The 21,328-nt window shown below is 36.0% G+C and overlaps 1 protein-coding gene across 2 annotated transcripts in view; it reads left to right on the top strand.

Annotated features, from left to right (window-relative positions):
• The window catches only part of LOC120629783 (serine proteinase stubble), a 181,982-nt gene that overhangs the window by 18,114 nt on the left and 142,540 nt on the right, over positions 1 to 21,328 (top strand). For both annotated transcript variants that reach the window (XM_039898824.1, XM_039898823.1), the window contains exon 2: positions 9,490 to 9,568. In XM_039898824.1, coding sequence (XP_039754758.1) covers positions 9,547 to 9,568 — 22 coding nt within the window. In that variant the 5' untranslated portion in view covers positions 9,490 to 9,546. The remainder of the gene's footprint in view (positions 1 to 9,489; positions 9,569 to 21,328) is intronic.

Here is a 21,328-nt window from a genome sequence, read left to right as displayed (position 1 = left end):
TTTATGTACATAGATTTATCACTTAGTATTTACACCTTTCGGCAGTCCCCAAAGACTACCTTGCATGTTGATAGCTGTAGCTTGATAAATGCCAAAATATATGTTAATACATTTGCATTTTTACTAATTTGATAATAATTCTCATAAAATTTTATGTATGTCTTATGCCATATTTGATTTACTGCTAATGATTATAGTGAAGCTGTAGTTTCAAGATATACATTTTGTATGAATACGAGGGCATTTGCGATACACTTGTCTTCTCTTGAGACTCAAACTATAAGAAAATATATTAGATGTAGTTATGAAACGTGTAAATGAAAACCGAAATAATACTTTACAGGCTTTAGAGGCACATTATGTACTGTCTCTGCGACTTATCAGTGAAACCGAAAACCTAATAGTTTCGAGTAACCACTGCCATAGTTTTTACTGAAAGAAATCAGATACAGCCCTAACACAACTTGCAAAATGAAAATCATGTGACTCCTGTCCCGTGTCAGTGGACGTCCATTGATTGCAATGATAATAATGATAAAAAATGCACGCTTCTATTTAGCACTGCAGCTTCGGTACGTTAATGAAATAATAAGAAAGAAATAAATTTTTATGTACTCTGTGCCGTGATAAGGTTCGCCCAAGATCAATAGCAAAAGTTCTAATCACTATAAATCCACCGCAGCATCCATCTATCTCATTGCTCGGATAATGTTAATGACACAGTTAAATTAAGCGTTCAACTTATCAAGTTAAGTGTCGCCGCTATACTTGATATACCGTCGTCGATTTTACGACGTCTTAAAACGTTTATTGACCGCCGTTTGACGTTTTAATTAAGGATAGTGTTAGGGCATAACTAAAACTATCCGAGTCGGCGATTGGAAATTTTCATAGCTATTCGAAGTAAAAACTTCTATAGCCGCGCTGAGTGATTTTTGGTTTGGAAAACCCAAAAATTTGGCTTCACGTCACTGATGACGTTAAAATTTTCGTGACGTACTTTGCCCGACTCGCAACGCGTAGCATAGTGGGCACTACCACTATGTATTGGAGAATATAAAATAAAAGATACACATATACGCAAAATATTGTGATTTCGCGTCACGGACATTCTGTCATAGCAGTAAGTGAAGTTATGTTTTTTAGTGCATGAGTTTTACTTTTAGTGTTTACCAATTATTTGATAGAAGCAGGCGTTACTTTGCGGAAATCCATGATATCATCGGCAATGTACTCTACATTGGCGAAGATCTGTTGTATAAGGATTGTAGACAGATTCCATACATACCATACAGATTCTCCTGCTTTTCGCGGACTATAGCAAATTAAGCTTAATTTCCATAATATGTTTACCAATTGTTTTTTTTCGTATTCAGTGCATTGCTTGAATGTGCTTTTGTCAATTGTTATTTGAATTGATTAAATATAAAATCCCTTGGCAGTATATTAATAGTGAGTATTTAATTAATTTATTTATGTAAGTAGAAATAGTAAAAATAGTAGTAAATGAGCAATCCTAAGTTTTTATTATATAATGTGTTTCGATAATAAACATTATTCCATTATTATGAGTTTTCAGTTCTGTCGGCAAATTTAGATATATTTGTTTTTTTTTTGATTAAGGGTTTAAATATAATTTTCAACAACTCCAAAAGAAGAGTATTCCGACATTCTTTATTTCTTTTAGTGATCTAGAGAACGCGGATAACCGCTAGTATATTAAAAAGGTCACTGACACCTTTTAAAGAACCATACTCTTTCAGCATATTTTATTATGCCTATTCGCATCCGAACAAAAAGGTAAGCCTTATTTCACAGAGAGCCAAGCTTAAAGCGATCAAATTTCCTTGTCCAAACAAACCCAAGCTAGCGTGACGCCACGTGAGATAATGACAAATCCTATAACGGGTAATATATGCCGGGTGCGAAGACTGGAAAATGTTTAATTGTATTTTAATTACAATTATCAGGGTCGTTGACCTTGAGGTTGAGAGTTCAGTACACTGTTCTGGCCATCCCTAAGTTTAACCGTATGTTTCTTAAGTTATCTTTGTTTTTTTTTAATTTCTTAATCTTCTCATGTCTGGTCTGCTTTAGCTGTGGCTAGATACCCTACTGACGAAGTAGTCCCTCCAAGCGATTTAGCGTTCAGGTACGAACCAATCAAGGACATACCGTAAACAGTTTAAGCTATTAATTGAGATTGCCGGCAAAGGCAGGGCAGATATCCTACTAATATTATAAATGTGAAAGTCGCAATGTTTGTTACTCAATCACGCAAAAACCGCTGAACGGATTTGGAGGAAATTTGGCATGCATGTAGTCTTTTACATGGAAAAGAACATAGGCTACGTTTTATCCCGATTCCTTAAGTAATTCCCGAGGGAGGATTGAAAATTATTTACGAGCTAAGCCGCAGGCAGACAGCTTTGAAATTTAGTATGCATATCACCTATGCTAAGGACATGTTCTTTCTATTCCGATCTCTTTTAACAGTGTCCGTGGTAGGATTAAAAATTGTTGGCCAACGAGCATTAGAAACAATTCTGAGGCCCACGCAGTTGAGGTCGCGGGCAGAAGCTAGTATTAAATAAATATAACATTTTGTAACAGTTGCCCGCTTATTTCGTCTACGTTTATAACGGCTTTTTACAGAACCCCGTGGAAACCGTTTGTTTTCCCGGGATAAAAAGTAGCCTTTATCATTTATTCTCTGTCCTTTCAACTAATTGCATGACAAAAATTTGATTGTTGTTGATTGGGTGCCTAGTTAGGGCGTGAATTAAGAACAAACAAACAAACACTTTTGCATTTGTAATATTAGCAAGGATTAGTTATTCCCCTGACCTATGCAACCTGTAGCTATTAAGAGTAATAATTGCGGAAAGACGGAGAAAGCCTACAAAGACAATTATTACAAAGATACCATAAACGAGGAAGGTTTATGTAAGTGCTTTGTTCTAAATTCCTCGAATATATTCCGGGAACTGAATTATTACCTACGCTTACGCTTCAAACCCAAAGGATTCCTCGGAGTATAATCAAGAAATTATAAGCTCATTTCAAAAGGCGCTCTGCAAAAGGATTTAGTTTTAAGACAATATGTATACGTCTATGCTGACGCCCTGGTATTTTATTCGATGAATAACCGGGGTAATTGTATATGGGGTCCTTAGTCATGAGCTCGTCAGTGTGAAGTCGTGGTTGACAAGTACCAAAGGCGGTTTAATTTGTGCAAAACTGTCACTTGTTCTTGCCCAAGTTGAGAACCAACCGTGCCCCGAAGATCCGTTTAGCTGTCAAATACCTTTACTGACCTTATTATTATTGTTATCTATGTCAATACTTATAATAAAATTGTAACATTTAATTTATTTTGTAAATTTTGACCGGGCGATGCTTTATAATCGATACTGAGTCCAAAACCGATTTTTATTTAATTATCTGTCTTGTTTGTTCCGGCTAATCTCTGAAATAGCTGAACCGATTTTAACATGACTTTTATTGGCAGGTAGCTGATTTAATAAGGAGTAACTAAGGCGACGTCTATTTTAGAAAAAAACTTCATTCTTCAAGATCATCGTGATATTAAAAAAATTAAGGAAACCAAAACAAAACTCCATTGGAAAAGTTCTATTTAAAAACTACATCCGATTTTTGTTACAAGAATACACAACTTAAAAACCTGATTTAAAAACAAAAACAAACGCGGACGAAGTCGTTGGCAACTGCTAGTATATAATAATACTGACCTTTCAAAAGTGTTTATATTAGGCCTACTTGAAATAAATGAATTTTGAATTTGGAATATAGCTGTGTGCATGTAAAATAATGTTTAAAATCGGTCACGCACTTTCAGAGATTTTCCTCTTTGTTATATTTGTATCGATGTTGGACATTATGCTTTGTCTTAATTGAGAATGATAATTTTAACAGTTCCCAGTAGGGATGAGGTTTTTTATAAACGTTAATTAACCTATTCGACTATTAAATATTTTTTGCATACAATAATCGATAGTTGCATGGCAATGCTGTATGGTCAGATTATATACTTATGATACAAAAGATTTGATATTTCATTCCTATTTTGATTTATATATTCTCATCTATGAATTTGACATGCTACACGACTGGCAATATTAATGTGATGATTGCTTATTATTTTAACACTAAAATATTTTTTTATGTAGTAATAATGCTTTTTATAAAATAATTGCGTGATAAATATTTACAAAACATCTTAATATCCTACTAATTTTTTAAATGTAAAATAGTGGATGTTTTGTTACTCAATCACGCAAAATTGGCTGAGATGATTTGTATGAAATTGAACATGCATGTAGCCTTTGAAATCGAAAAGAACATAGGCTACCTTATATCCTTATACCTTATAGTTCCCGAGGGGAAATTGAAAATTGTTTACGAGCTAAGCCGCTGGCAGACTGAAATTTGGTATGCATGTCACCTATGCTATGAAAAGGACATGTACTTTCTATAAAGATCTCTCAAATGGTTCCCGTGGGAAGATTAAAAATAGTTAACGAGCGAAGCTTTACACCCAATTTTACAGTCCACGCAGACGAAGTCACGGGCAGAAGCTAGTAGTTATATAATTGTATTAATTGGTAGTTCAATTAATTTTCTAGGTTTTTCGATATGGATGGCTTGCACTAAGCGGGCGGTACCCAATAATAAAGTACGAGGTCATATTATCTATCTATATGAAGTATATATATATGTATCTATCTATATGTTTATATATCTTAGCCTGTTTGGAAAGTTCAGTCAAATTCCCTTAAGACCTCACTGTTCGCTAATGTTTCGACGACACAATCTCCAGTGATAGAAATCGTTAACGCCTTGAAAGTTGATTGATCGACTCCAGTTCTTGCTAAAGGTCATCGGTAATATATAATTTTGAATGCCGTAGCTGTTCCAGTTTAAAGTTTGCTGGTAAATTTTAGTTTGTTTATATATATATATATATATATATATTCTGTAGCAATACATGCACTTAGCACGTAACAATTGATTGGTACTTCTTTTGCGTTAGTCAGAAATGTATTTTCTACGAATTGAAACAAATTTGGACTAATTTAAACAATAGGTGAAATCAAATACATAATAATATAATAATACATAAGAAACAATTGATGAATTCAGTTCACTATGTCAGTTCGAAAAAAAGGAATTAAAATATCACTTGCTTCAACGGTGAAGGAAAACATCGTGAGGAAACCTGCATACCTGAGATTTCTCCATAATGTTCTCAAAGGTGTGTGGAAGTCACTAATCCGCACTGGGCCAGCGTGGTGGACTACGGCTTTAGCCCCTTCTCACTGCCTGAGGAGAGCTGTGCCCTGTAGTGGGCCAGTAATGGTGGGACCAGACTTCGAGGCCAATCCAATTGCAGCGAGGAGTACGTCAGGGTGATGTAATCTCACCGAAAGTGTTTACCGTTGCGTTGGAAGACGCCTTTAAGCTTCTGGATCGGAAAGGACTGGGCATATAATTTAACGGCGAGTACATCACCTAAATTTGGTTTGCCGATGATGTTGTCGTATTGGCAGAGACTCTGGGAGACCTTTATATGATGCTTTAGCAGAGTCTCTCAAGAGGTGGGCCTAAGAATGAGCAAGAAGAAGATTTTATGCTTAATTCATGTTCCGCTCCAACCAGTCATCGTTAAGATCACTTAATTGGAAATTCGACGAATGCGTACACCTAGGGAAACACAAATCCAGTAAAGTTATTTAGCGTTCAGTTATGATGTTGCGCAGAAAGTTATTAGATAGGGTAAAGAAATCACCAAATAAAAGTCTGATATCAAATTGAAATGTCCTCTATTCATTTCTCATATAGCTGGTATATTTTGTGCAATAGCTAGAGCGCACCGTTACGACTTATGTATCAACAACGCATCAGCAAGCACGGGCCAAGAATCCGTGCTCCCGACATCCGCGAGCGTGCTTACTTTGTCTCGTTTGATTTACTGGCATGTACTATTGTAGTTTTAGCCAAGTAAATATAGGACTTCCTATACTTTTGTTTAATCGGAGTTAAACGCTTTGTCATCATCATCAGCAACCAAAGGCGTAAAAGGAAAAAACAAAGGAAAGAGGACATAATGAGGAAGATTCCTCATTATGTCCTCTTTTCTATGTTTTTTCCTTTTACGCTAACAAAGGAAAGAGGACATAATGAGGAAGATTCCTCATTATGTCCTCTTTTCTATGTTTTTTCCTTTTACGCTTTTGGTTGCCTAGAAGAAATGTATGTAGCGATAATGCCACCAAATTGTAGGTGCTTTCTTGCTCTATGTTTATTTCTCAGTAAGTACTTTTTTTTCTTTCAACCGGTAATCATCAATCCATTACCGGTCCACTACAGGGCACGGGTCTCCTCGAAAAACGTTCTCGTTTTATACCGGTTTTATATAGAAGGATTTAGACCTCACGTTCACCACTGCGTCCGAGAAGTAGATCTTGCATAAAACAGCTTGCACATTAAAGACGGACTTATGGTACTTATAGTTCGTAAAAAGAAACAGACCTGTAGATTTTTAAGAAACAAACGCGGAAGACGTCATCGGCATGCAGTTAGTACTGTTATATAAATTAACATTTGTCAACCACCTAACATAAAATATAATCTTTTAGCGGTTTCGGCTTTAATATAGATTAAGAACTTTAAAGAATCAGGGTTACCTCATAATGTTTTCGAACCTAGATAGGTAATCACTTTTTTTAATTCCTAAAATATAGAGGTGGATGCCGGTATCGAACTCGGTTGTTCCGAAACAGAGGCCGTAGTCTTAACCACTATGCTGTCACCGTTTCAACCGCTTTTATAATTATAGTTAGGATAAAAAATATTAAGAGCACCTAAGTGAGACAATACGTGAGTCCACTTTGATATAATAAGAGCGGTTTGCGGTTTGCAAATGACTTCAATTTTCGCGTAACGGTGGCGTTGTGCGTCGCTCAGTTTAGAAGTCCGATTTAACTAACTGGACATGGCTAGTTGGAAATAGGCTAGGTTTCTACTAGGATACCGCCCAGAAATTCAAACACAAATTTATTTGAATAAAAAAAAAAACTTTTTTAAATAACTAAAAAGCAGAAAATATATATTATCTGCAACATTTTTAAGTCGGTGCCAAGTAGTTAGCAGGTTCAGTTACACATCACTCCGGTCCTGGTTCGAATCTCGGGTCGTTCAAGAAATTCTGAGGTATTGTATATTTTCTATTAAAGAATTTTCAATACGAGCCCTGATTTAGGAAATTGGCGGTGTCCAACCCTTGCCTCGAAGAGCACGTTAAGTTTTCGATCCTGGTTATTATCAAAAACTTGAGGTTATGGTCGTTTTAACAACCAACCCGCATAGTCAGTACATATATGAAAATTTAATTTATGTCCATAAAAATATAACAAAATTTAAAAAGAAAATGGACTGTAACAATATAAATATTAGAAGCAAAAATAAACTCGTTGTGCAGTTTACTAGGCTACACAAAATTGCAAATTCATTCAAGGGCAATTGTATATTATTTTATAACAAATTACCAAATGAAATCATTGAGATGTCTCTCAATAAGTTCAAAGTTTATGTAAAACATAAGCTTACAGAAAAATCCAATTATAATAGTAAGGATTACTTAAACGATAAAAAAGCTTGGGTGTGAATTGCTCTAGCTTCATAGCTAAATAAATTTACTGTGAGATGGTGATAACAAAAACAAAAAAAATACCCGGCTAAGTTTGTTGTGGGCTCTTCTTAGACCAGGGCGCGTTTGGAACCCTCGTAGCTTTAGGTTTAAGTTGGCGAACGAAGTTATCACCATCCCCTTACAATTATGTAAACATGTATGTATGAACGCTTCATAAGTGCCTGTGAAAGGCCTACGTGATAAAGAAATTTTGAATTTGAATTTGAATGTCCTATGAGAGAAGAGGTCTGTGCCCAGCAGTGGGACTACAATAGACTGCGGATGATGAATATTAACATGCAGATTGCAGTCACTATGTAGAATTTATGAGTAGGGTGATATTTGTAGAATAAAGAAAAAAAAATCTAGGTAGCCATTACGACAAGCACCTGCTCACAGAATTATGAACATACAGAAATTAAGCCATTATTGCACGCAATGCATTGTGTCCAAAAACCGTGAAAACACTTCGCGCACGTCTCACTACAACCCGCGGCTGGTTGCTAGCTCACAAACTGTCCATTTTGTTGTAAGCGTTTAGAACATAAGAGGTGAAATAATTACTGCCAAATGGAATGAAATGACTAACTTCCTGTTCGAGAAACACTACTAAAGTGGAGTGATTGATGCTTCAATATTAGTCGTGTACACATCGTTATCATCATCATCATGACAAACAATGTAGTTTTGTAGGGAGTTCCACAATACACGGTGCTGGGCCGCTTGCTTCCAGCGGCTCCCAGCGACTCGCCTGATGTCATCTGTCCACGTCGTTGGGGGCCAACGTACACTGCGTTTACCGGTGCGGGGTTGCCATTCCAGCAACTTAAAACCCCAAATTCCATTGGTTTTCCGAGCTATGTGCCCTGCCCATTGTCTCTTCAGCTTCGCGACTCGCTGAGCTATTTCGGTAACTCTAGTTCTTCTACGGATCTTCTCATTTCTGATTTGATCACGTAGAGATACTCCTAGTATAGCTCTCTCCATCGCCCGCTTAGTGACTGTGAGCCTTCTTCTTCTCTCTTCGTGTACACGGTTTCTGTATATTCTTAATTCTGTTCACCTGCTCCAAACGCCTACCTCTGAACTGTAATAGCGATAATGGCAGACTAGGTCCGTGCTCCGCGACGCTTTCTGATCGAATGCATTTCGACTGAACGAGTCGTTATACCACGTAATCATATGACCAATCAATTATTTAACGATGTCGATACGGCCATATGCATGCTTATCTATATTAAAATGCGATGAGTTGTCTGCTTGCTTTTGATGTAAAATTATTTGTATGCTTTTTGGGCGCATATTTTGACTAACTTGACCCAATAAATCAGGAATACAGGAGAAGGACATAGAGTACTTTTAATCCCTTAAAAGCACTAAGGAACTGTTTCCGTGGGATTTAGAAATTAACATGGTTAACCAAGCTAAACCGTGATAAAATGTTGCTTAGACATAGCTTAATTTTTTTTCATTTCTCGGAAGGACATTAGCCGATAACTACCTCAGCACGGTAGTATGCGTAGGAGACATTTATCTACCGAGGGAAAGGATAAAAATGTACCTTCTCCCACAGCTTTATCAACTCTCAAAGCATTGACGGGGGTAAACTTCTCCTATTCCATGTTCCCGTGTTTTAGCAGGTGGACATGTTAATGTTATAGCGTGGAGCTTAGCAATCCTCACTCGGCCATCGTGACTCATGCCCGTTTAGTGGGCGGGTACGGGGCTTATAACGATGTTGATGATGATTTTTTTTTATTGTTGTTTTGGTATTGCAGGGCGTGTTGCAGGCAGTGCAAGTGCGGTGATGCGCCGGGAGCGCCCGCGTTCGACACATGCATGCCGCCCGCGCACCCGGTGAGTGGACACCTTTATATAACATCTTATATTAATCTTATTTTCTATATATATATATATATATATGACGGCGCCGGCAAGAAATCTGTAAACAACACGTGCACCGCTCTCGCCACCTAGCGCATTGTTCATTATCCCCACTCACCTACTACTCAAGTCGTTATGATCCGTATATAAAGACCGAAACTACAGTGGCGAGGCAGTCTTGGCTCTGGCGTAGAACGGTGCACATGATGTACCCTGCTAGTAGCTTATCCTAGACCCTTTGGATAATTTATTTGTAGAAAACGAATTAATTATTATTCTCAACTATAAATTAGAATTAGTAGCCACAATTTATAGTTGATAACCATCTCGTATAATTACTATCTTGATTGAAGTAGTGGTTAGTTATTATTAACTAAGTGATCCGCTTGTTTTATTTATCATGTCCGACCCCCCTCTGCCGACATATATATATACAACGTGTAAATGAGAACCGAAATAATACCTCAGAAGCTTTAGGTTGAACTATCAGATAAGTTTTTGTTTTAGTTATTTTGTTGTACCTATATTATTAAAAGTATGAAAAATATAAAGTTTGTATTAAACGAATGCTTAAACAAAAGTTCTATTGAAATGTAAAGGATCACTTCAATCGTAACTAACCTTCATAGTTTTAGTTTTACGAATGTAGTTATCACCATCACATAACTACTAGGTATGTATATATTTTTTATGTAATGTACGTATCAAAAGTGCGATCTATTTGGGTAGTTGAATAAAGATATTATATATGGTTTTAACTTTGAAGTTAAAAAAATTAGATTTTCCTCCGTTTAAAAAAACAAAAGATAGTAGAGGAGGAGGAAGATAGTAGAAACGTAATTATCGAATACCTAATTATTGTTGTAATAAAGTTCTCAATATACAGAAGCACCTGTCTTTAACCTTACAGAATAGTAAAGTAGATAAGCGCTGTACAAATGACCCTAGTGTCGTAAAGAGCTGATATTACGACTCTTACGCCAGCATAAACTTGTCTCGAGCTATTAAAATAAACTTTCTCCCATTCCCATACTTGTAATAACAAATGCACTTTTTACAGCTTATTTATTAACTGATTTATAACGAACTCCGTAAACGGTGTGCTGATAACGAAACGAGAGCCCGTCTGTAACGATGCTTTTCACGCTTACCGATTCGATATTATCCTTGTCCGAAGGTCGTTACGATACAGAGCTGTATAAATTGGGATTAAAATTTCGCTGTTTAAACTGATTTAAAGTAATCCAAAATCCATCCGTCCAACAGATTCTTCTGATTGATTGACAGATTTGAGTATAATTTTTGTAATATTTTTTCATCTGACACACTATATTTTGTGTTAAGATTTTTAATAACTAGGTATGTGGAATTATACTCATTATTTTACGGAAGTATAATTGAATAATAAGTATAATTTCATAAAGATATATTGTTTAAATTGATGTCACTACCTTGTTTGTTTTCTTTTGTGCTAAGATATATATATATTTTTTCTATAATCTGATCATTACAATACACAAATATAATATTTGATTATATTATTATATTCGTGTCCCGTCTGTATTTAATTAATTGAATAGTAATTTAATAGGTTTTGCTTTGCTGCTTATACTCGTAGAACGATGTAAATTTGTAGCTTTTATTGAACGTAATCTTTTAAAATGAATACTTATGTTAACATAAATTATTTTCATATATTGTGTAATATAAAAAGACTAGAATTTTTAAAGTCGGTACTTACTTTGATGTTTCTTAAAGTGCGTTGTCTTATGTCTTACGTACAAAAAATCTTAGGTTTTTAACCAAAATCGTATTATGTAAATACATATGTCGTTAAGATATCAGGATAAAGTTTCAAATCAATGTCGAATCGGAGCTTGTGGAACCGTTTTAACTGTGTAGTTGGAAAATTCCTTTTCCCGCATACAGCCAGGATTGCCGTATTAGTCCAAATACAAGTTTAAAATGGTCCGATCAACCTGAGATGCATGGAGGCAGGACTTCTATTCTGTTACCTGGCTATGGTTAGGCTATAGTTAGATGTAGATACTCCGTGGAATCCTGCTGCCTACTAATATTGTAAACGTGCAAATTTGTGACGATGAATGGATGAATGCATAAGTTAGTAAGTCCGCTATGGATAAATTGCAGAAAATATGGAGGAACCGTAACGTAACCAAAGCCACGAAAATCCGGCTTGTTAGAGCGCTTGTGTTCCCCATATTCCTCTAAGCTTCGGAGACGTGGACCCTGCGGGAGAGTGAGAAAAAGAAGATAGACGTTCTTGAGATGTGGTGCTGGAGAAGAATGCTAAGAATACCTTGGAATGCATTCCGGACCAATAAGGCCATTCTTGAAGAACTCGGCATCACGCAACGTCTATCCTCCATAGTACAGGCTCGTATTCTTACGTTCTTTGGTCACGTATCCAGAAGAGACAACGACTCCATTGAACGTCTGGTTGTCCAAGGAAGAATCGAGGGCACCAGATCACGCGGAAGATCGCCCATGAGATGGGCTGACCAAATAAAGGCTGCAGTGGCTGTCCCCTTACATGAGTGTGCTAGAAAGGCAGCTGCCAGAGAGGAGTGGCGACGAATAGTTAAGCGTGCCACAACCCTTAAATGACCACCACGACCGCTCTGACAAGAGCGAACCGACTGAGAAGAATGGATGAATGGGCTGGGCTTATGGATTGTTTGTACATTTCTGCGTTGAATTATAAATTGTTATACGGCTCACTTTGATTGCCTTATTACTACGTGATATAACCTATTCCCTCGCAGGCTTTAGATGTGAAAACATAATCCTTCATGATACGAGGAAACACGTACCTATATTTTCATAAAAAAATTCTGCCTCGTCTCTGTAACATTATAAGCTCTCATGAAATATGTATGCGTTGCTTTGGAAAGCGTTCACGTGCTCCGCTGTATTGGATATTACTTTAATACGTACGATCAAAGCGTTGTTTAACCGTTTGGCTTCTACCTTTTGCTAGGTGGAAACCAATAGGCACAAATTAAATACATAAATATAACATGACAATAAACACATCGCCATCTAGCCCCAAAGTAAGCGTAGCTTGTGTTAGGGTTACTAAGGTGACTGAGGAATAATATACAAAAATACTTATAAGATACAGATAAACACCCAGACACTGAAAAACATTCATGTTCATCAAAGAAATATTAAAAGGTCCTCAAGTCTATTATTTGACGACCGATTGGCGCAGTTTGCTTTCTGAGCCCCAAGGCCGTGGGTTCGATTCCCACTACTGGAAAATGTTTGTGTGATGAGCATGAATGTTTTTCAGTGTCTGGGTGTTTATATGTATATTCTAAGTATTTATGTATACTATTCATAAAGATATTCAGTCATCTTAGTACCCATACCACAAGCTACGCTTACTGTGGGGCCAGATGGCGATGTGTTTATTATATGTCGTAGTATATTTATTTATTTAAATATATATTAATTTATTTATTTATTATGAAAATTAAACCTGGTTTGCTATACTCAGCAAAAAGCAGGAGAATCTGAATAATGTGATTTATAATTTCTTCAATCCTTATACTCCACACCAAAAATATCTGCGGAAATGTACCCTCTACGCACATTCCACTCCGAACTGACTTCGCAATAAATAATTGTTAAGTTAACATGAATTATTATAAAGATATTCACTGTCAATATCTTAACAATCGACTTATTTATAGAAAATTAAGCTTTATTTTCATAATATATCATGGATTTCCGCAAAGTAACGCCTGCTTCTGTCCAATATTCAATAGGCACAAGTTGACAGTAACTTTTTTGATGGCGCAGTGGTGAGACCTGTGGTTTTAAGGAAGAGGTCACGGGTTCGATCCCCGACAAGTGCGATTTGGGAATTTATAATTTTTGAATTATCTCTGGTCTGGTAGGAGACTTCTGCCATGGCTAGTTATCACTCTACCGACCAAGACGTTCCGTTAAAAAAATTAAGAGTTTTGGAACGATGTCGCGTAGAAACCATTTAGGTAAAATGTATTTTTTTTAAATCCTATCGGCTTAGCCCGATAGCATCTTAAACAGCATAATCACTTACCATTATAATTACATTACTTTTATCATACATTCGTAGTCGCTAGTTAAAAACCTACCCTTTAGAAACCGCTCGATCGATATTTTCCATCTTAAAATTGAAAAAATTACTGCTATTATAAAAGTCATTCATTCATTCGTTCATTCATTCATTCATTCTTTCATTCATTCATTCATTCATTCATTCATTCATTCATTCATTCATTCATTCATTCATTCATTCATTCATTCAATATTATAAAAGTGTGATTGTTTGTTTCTTAGTGCGTATGTTTGTCCTTACCTTACGCCCTAACTAAGTGACCAATTAACTTGATTTTTGGCATAGAGTTAGTTGAAAGAACGGAGAGTAATATAAGCTACTACATTTTATCCCAGAAAAACCAATGGTTCCCACGGAATCTGTAAGAAAACCATAATATACGCGGACGAGGAATGCTTGCACAAGCTAGTTATTTAAATATTTTAACTAAGTATTCTTATTTCACAAGTGACTTTTATTGAACTTTTCCTTATATTCACTTAATAGTTCGCAAGAAGCATAGCTGTCATCTCTGACAACCATTATCGGCCTAGTGAGCACTCAATCGTTCGGATAAATTGCTTTATTCTAAAAATGGACTCGATATTTTATAGCTTTCCATTTATTCCCGTCCCTGATCGGGCTTAGCGAGTTAGCTGACGTTGACAGATGTCAAAAAGCAGCCATCTTTAAAACCAGTTTTGCGGCGAATCGGAAAGTTGAGATAATTTAAGTTAAAAATAAGCTTCAAGCTTTATAGCAGACTCATGAAAATGACTGATTGATTAAATACTATAGTTGAAATTTAAATTAAATTTGATGCGGATATTCCGCGAAAAGCAGGTGAATCTGTACTTTGTAATTTAGGATTTCTTCAATATTTATACGCCCACACTTAACAGATCTTGGGAATGTACTGTCTACGCTTCGACACCGGAGCATCAAGATTAAGAGAAGTCATGTTGTATTTGTCGTCTTGGCAATCATTCATTGTAAAATCAACATCTCCTGAGGATGCATTGCTGAAGATCTGCTTCGTTTTTCGTGCTTTTCTCGGAGTATAGCAAATTAGCAGTATAGCAGCTTAATTTTCAATGTATATCATGGAATTCCGAAAAGTAATGCCTGCTTCTATTAAATATACGCAACACTAATTCTTGCCGGCGATATTCCCGATTATATCCCCTGTCAGGGGATGTAATTAACTTTTCCACCTGCTAAAGCACGGGAGCTTGGAATAGGATAAGTTTACCCCCGTTTAATTACACATATATTTGGATATAATTTCAACTGGTGTACCAGTGCTCTAAGAGTTGATAAAGCTGTAGGAGAAGATTTTTTTTTATCCTTTCCCCGGATATATAATTGCCTCATGCCCATGCTAGCAGAGATACCCAGCTTCCTGAAGATAAAGCTTGATTTATGTAATTCTTACCCACCCTTGTATAGCAGCACGTATTAGAAAGCTCCGGGATCACCTAGGAACACACCGTTGCCTCCCTCGTGCCCAAAAGGCTCATCCGGGACTGGGTCTTCGACCACGTGTGCCTGGATGATCCCATAGGGAAGGAAAAGGGGCGGGCGGCCAGAGCCCCTTTTTTCTGAGTGTGCCTATATGTTATTATGTTACCCCTGTGATTTTTGAATCTCATTTCTGAAGAAATGTAATCGAGACTGCAGACAGTTATAGACTTAAGTACTAAGCTTATTCTCTATACAGTGTGGGTAGTTTATTACATTGCTGGCTTAAGATATTAAACTTGCGAAAATATCCGTAATACAACTTTAAAAGTACCTAACGACCCACAGATCAGTTGTACACCGATCGTCGGTCCAACTTTAACCACATAATCGTTCGTGTAACGTTTCTATTTGGGGCGTAAATTGCAGGCCTTTGTTAGTACACCGCAGTCTGGATGATTGCATTGCAATTCGCGTTTCAAATTAAAGAGCACTGCAAACGGTGCATTTATCATTCGCAGCATCCGCAGTGATTAACGTTCATTTTTAGGGTTCAGTACATTTACATTTTTACCATTCATGAACGCGGTTTCAAATCAAAGCTCGAATTCCAGCGCGCGCCTCTAACTATTTTAAGTAATGTGCGTTTTTTAATCAATTAAAATATCCCTTGCTTCAACGGTGAAGATAAACCTCATCATACCGGTGCATTTGGACGTTTCCTCACAATTTTCGGTATGTGAAGTCCACCAATCCGCAATGGGCTAGCGTGGTGGACAGCCTAAACCCTTCTCATTGTGGGAGGAAATCCGTGCCCTGTACTGGGCCGGTAATGGTTTGATATGATGTTGTTGATGGTGATTACCATTTATCAGAGCCTCAAGCCAACCGATAAGGAAGGAGCCGCACAAATGGTCTGACGCCATTTGTGCCCGGTTAATAACTAAGTACTCATGTACAAATCTTTTAATTTTACATTAATGTGACACCACAAAGAAATTTTTTCTTTATTCTTGATGAGAAAATTTAAAAGTCCAAGCTTTTTTAGATCAGAAAGCACATGAATTTAGGTTAGAATTTTCTATACTTTGTAATTAACAAGATATGGAAAAGTCTTACAGACTAAAACTTATGAAAATTCTTGGGTTCAGTTATAAATGATGATTAAACTTTTAAATGTCAATGATGGGACCCGTGTCTTATTAGGCCATTTTTAAAACAGAACTCTGAACTGATTTACATTTATTTTTAAAATTCAAGTAGTCGCTCTAAAACAAGTTTATCCATTTATTTGGCAGTCTTCAAATCTTCCTAGCTCTTATTGCCACGACTTTAAATGTGAATCGTTTGATACGGAACCTTCGTCACGAGACATCCGACTCGCTTTTGACCACTTTTTTGTAACCGTGCTTCCAGGTCAGAGACTGCAAACATTTGCATTTTTACTCTCAAATGTTTATTTAGAGAAAGTATTTTTTCTTTTTTTTCCACTTTTATTTTCTTTGTGTGTGGAATCTGTTAAAAGCGTTTGCTCATGCTTGTAACGCTCTGCCGCAAATGTTCTTTTAAAAATTCAGAGCATTTCTAAAGTGGGATGCGCTATTCAAGTATATTATTTTATTACGTTACGGTTCTGTTTATATTGCCTACATTTTATGGCAATGCTGGAAGGAATTTTTCCTTGTTGTCTTTCCACATGAGGTTAAAATAACAAAGAAAACGTATTCATGTAAAACGCTATGTGTACTATTCTTATAAGCAATTTTTAAACAAAAACACAAAATCAAAATTGGTTTATCCTTTCAGTAAATACGATGCCACAGAGAGGCACATACACACAGACACACACACACACACACACACACAAACACACACACAGACACGTCATAAAACGTCACCAGTCGATTGGACACCTTTTTTGCAGACTGTTAAAACCTATCTAGCAAATTTCTATAAAGGTAAAATGTTTGAAAAAAAAATCACATTTTCATACAATCTGCATTAAGTATTTCTTGGAAGAAGGAATATCTTCTGAGTAATTATCGTCCATGCACTAAAATTATAAAATCGTTTACGTCCATTAGTGTTATAAACTTCTGCGGTAACGGTTTAATGCGATTTATGGAGCTTAGTTAGATCCTAACTAATTATTAACTGGCTGGTTATTTGCAGAGTTGGACTCGGGCTGCTTTTATGAAGCTTTATGTAACCCAAGTTTACATTCTTTCAATGCTTGTATTTTAAAAATCGTCAAATTTTTTTTTACCAGCACGCGGCTTCGTCCATGTTTTTTTTTTTTTTTTATATATCTATTTCAGAAACTTTTCATTTTCCCGGTGCGATGATCCAGTGGCCGTCTTCCATATGCAAACTATTTATATGCAAAATTTCACTGAGGTGTCCAGTAGGTAGGTAGCAAATGCTATTATATAGAAAGTTGTTGTCCTTCTAGTATTTGTATGAGTAGGTCTGAAGGGTGTGTTTGCCAGTGTAATTGCAGGTATATGAGGCTTAATACTAACGCCTCAAATTAATGGACACAGGGCGACATGTTGCAGAACGTACTCTTTGCTTGCTCTGTGAGATATTACTCTGTTTATAGACTAGTACGCTCTGTAAGATATTACTCTGGTTGGCGATGGTTTCTCAATTAATACTATTAAAAAAAAAAATGTCCATCTTCATAATGCAAGACTTGTTTGCCGGATTTCGTTAAGATCATTTCGAAGGTTGAGCAGAACATAAATAACAAACGGACCGACACTTTCAAATTTAAAATATTATTATGCATTGCATTTGAGCCCTTCTCATTGGTTTGACTTGATGGTAATGATGATAGAACACTTTCCACTTATTAATTAAAAAAAACTGCAAATACTTAGTCATATTTTTTTGAATCCAGCTCTGGTAATTAATGTCTGGAAATAGTATGGTACCACAAGTTATCTGCAATTATTTGAATAAAATAGTATATTAAACTTCACTAATTGTTAATTGTTGCTAATTAAATAGTATAATTGAATTTGTAACTGCCATAAAACAATTACGTTAGGCTAATATCTCGCTGGGACACCATGGCGGGGCCACCAGTCCAGCTACCGCGTGAGCCATCTAGCGGGATGCAATGATGGCGATTCTTTCCCAAATAGATCTATTTTTAAATCGATTCGAATCGAATTCGGAACCTGTTACCATTTACAAATTAACTTCAACTTAAATAAAATAAATATAATCTAATAATCCCGTAACATATTAAACATCGAATTACAAAAAAAAATAAAGATGTAACAAAATAAAGATATAAACAAAATAAAGAAAATCTAAATAATAAACATGCATTAAAGTTAGTTGGGTACCCATCTGCGGGTAAAGGTACCTGAAGATTGGTTAAATTTTTCATCTGACATTGGACCACTGTTATTATGAACCTAAGAACATAATACAAAACTATTTTCCGATTAACGACAATGCACAAAGAGAACAATCTCGTCAAATCAACAGTGTACATCACACATGTGCGAATGATATAGTAAAGCACGAACAGTGTGCGGGAGTTTGTTCCCTCGTAGCTCAACTGACGGTCTATTGAAAGAGAAGCCAAATAGCTCTATAAATGTTTGTGGTTGTGCCACCAATCGGTGATACCAGCCCCCACTACCAAATTGGTGTAGCAACCAAGCATATATACTTTCTTGGTAGCATGGTGTCCTAGTGAGACAGCGCACTCTATGTAACTCCAGATCACAAAGAATTTAACACCCCTTTTTTTTTGGTCTTGGTGGAAAAGCTTTATAGCTACCTCTGTCCTTTTGGGCAGGACAGAGGTTATGTGGGACTCGTTTACCCTAACTTAAAACCACCACGGCATGTCCCATAAATACATGAAGTTTAATTCCGGAGTAAGCTGCCCTCCGTTCTGCCCCATTAACTTCGCAATGGGTCATTGAATGTATCCATTTTTATACATTAATCTATCTACTTCAGTCTTTACAGCACACTAGGTAACGTGGGTCTCGAAATAGATTCCCTTTTTTATCGACTTTGCTTTACTGGGGTCTCAAATGACGGTAAGGATACAGTGTAAAAAGTTTATTGTAAACAACAGTAAGATCTCGGCAACATTTTACTCGTATAAAATCGTATTCACAACCCTATCAAGGATTTTTTCCCAGATGTTATTGTGTTTATTTATATCCGATTAAGATCTTCAGTTCCGATTAAGGCGATTCCTAGGTTTAGTGAAAACGAGCATTATCCACTTTTATGACGTTAAAAATATTTTCGTAGCGGATATCTACTTGAAATACCAGAAGCGAGTAAAGTATTTACTACTTTGTCTGTTATAGTTTTCACGTATAGGTATATATATCTATATAGCTATTATAGTTTTCACATATAGGTGGAACTGTTCAAGAGCAGCAATCCAAACACTATTTTATATTAACGCCAAATATTTATTAAGCGCACGCCAAGATAGCTCCCAGATGGTAGAATTATTTCCAACGTCACTTCACACACTGTGGTACTGTGATGAACTTATAAGCTATATTATTCTTATGTGTAATTACAATTACACTTAACAAAATTTGCGGGAAATAGTAACAAACGTTCATACAACCACATCCTTACATCTACGTATGTTATTTTATATTATTATCTGTATATTTTTGTTTGTTTTGTTTGCTGGAATACATGAGGATTACTAAATGTGTATCTAAATGTAGAAAATATTTATTTCTTGCTTTTTGATGTATAATTAACAAAGTCAATTTTTCTTTATTATAGATTATCTGTTATGGTGGGATTTCATTTGCCTGTCGTTTATATTATGTCTTCCTAACTTCCTCTACATAGTCAGTAATTTCTATAAAGAATATAGTTAAAGATTAGTTTGATGGGTTCCTTGCCATTGTACCGATTTTCTAGTATGTCGTAAACGGGCTATAGAAGTGTAGCTTGCCGTAAATCTTGCTTAGGATTTATAGCCCAGCAATATAAGGTACTTTTACTTTCATCTTCATCCGTCTTAGACATTCCTTTTTTGTTTAACTTTGATTATGGTGCAAGTTGAAATAGAAAATTAGCATTTATTTTATATGTTACTATCTGAATCACAATAAGTTCAAAGTTTATATAAAACGTAAGCTTACAGAAAAATCCTATTATAACATTAAGGATTATTTAAACGATAAAAAAGCTTGGGTGTGAATTGCTCTAGCTTCATAGCTTAATTTAAATTTACTGGAAGATGGTGATAACAAAAAAATAAATTTACCCGGCTAAGTTTGTTGTGGGCTCTTCTTAGACCAGGGCGCGTTTGGAACCCTCGTAGCTTTAGATTTAAGTTGGCGAACGAAGTTATCACCATCCCGTTACAATTATGTAAACAATTATGTATGAACGCTTCATAAGTGCCTGTGATAGGCCTACATGAATAAAGAAATTTTGAATTTGAATTTTTGAATTTGAAAAACAGACATTGCTTGTTTACCCAGTCATGCTAGATAGAAAACCCATCTAGAGTAATGCAATTTTTATAATACTATATTATTTCAGATTTATGTGTCTACTAATAGTTTGATTCTAATTCATTTTTGACCAGAAAATTTGCGGTATTTGGTGTTTGTGTATTTTTCGCATGGTTATTAAAAATAAAAGGATTTTAATATTTTTTTTCATCTGACAAGTGTCAGTTTTCGAGTCCTCTAAACTTTACGACCGCCGCAGTGTCGTAACTTTAGACGGCGCCTAACGTCGTTATGAACTCATCACATAAGAGTTCGTAAAACGTATTTTTTCTCTCTAGAAATCACCTGAATCACTAGGCATCCGATTAAGGTGATTCCTAGGTTTAGTGAAAACGAGCACTAGTCACTTTTTTGTCGTTAAAAATATTTTCTTTCACATATCGAATAGCGATGTTAGCTTTCGAATACAATTTAATAAAAGATCGGTACCTGTGATCCTAGAGCGGGCAGTTACCTTGGCCAAAGAATTTGTTTGGCCATCCAAATGGGCAATGCTGCCAGCATCTTCGGAACTGTACGTCGCTGCGGTGATTCCGAAGGCGTTTTAGATTTTATTTAGTTTTACATAGTTTATTTTAGGTTATATTTATAAAACAAATATATTAAAATATATAAGTAATAAAAACTTTCATATTC

The sequence above is a fragment of the Pararge aegeria genome, chromosome 15, assembly GCF_905163445.1.
Source record: "Pararge aegeria chromosome 15, ilParAegt1.1, whole genome shotgun sequence".
Lineage (NCBI taxonomy): Eukaryota > Metazoa > Arthropoda > Insecta > Lepidoptera > Nymphalidae > Pararge > Pararge aegeria.
The sequence above is the reverse complement of the archived record's forward strand: the minus strand, read 5'-3'. Positions and strand labels throughout refer to the sequence as shown.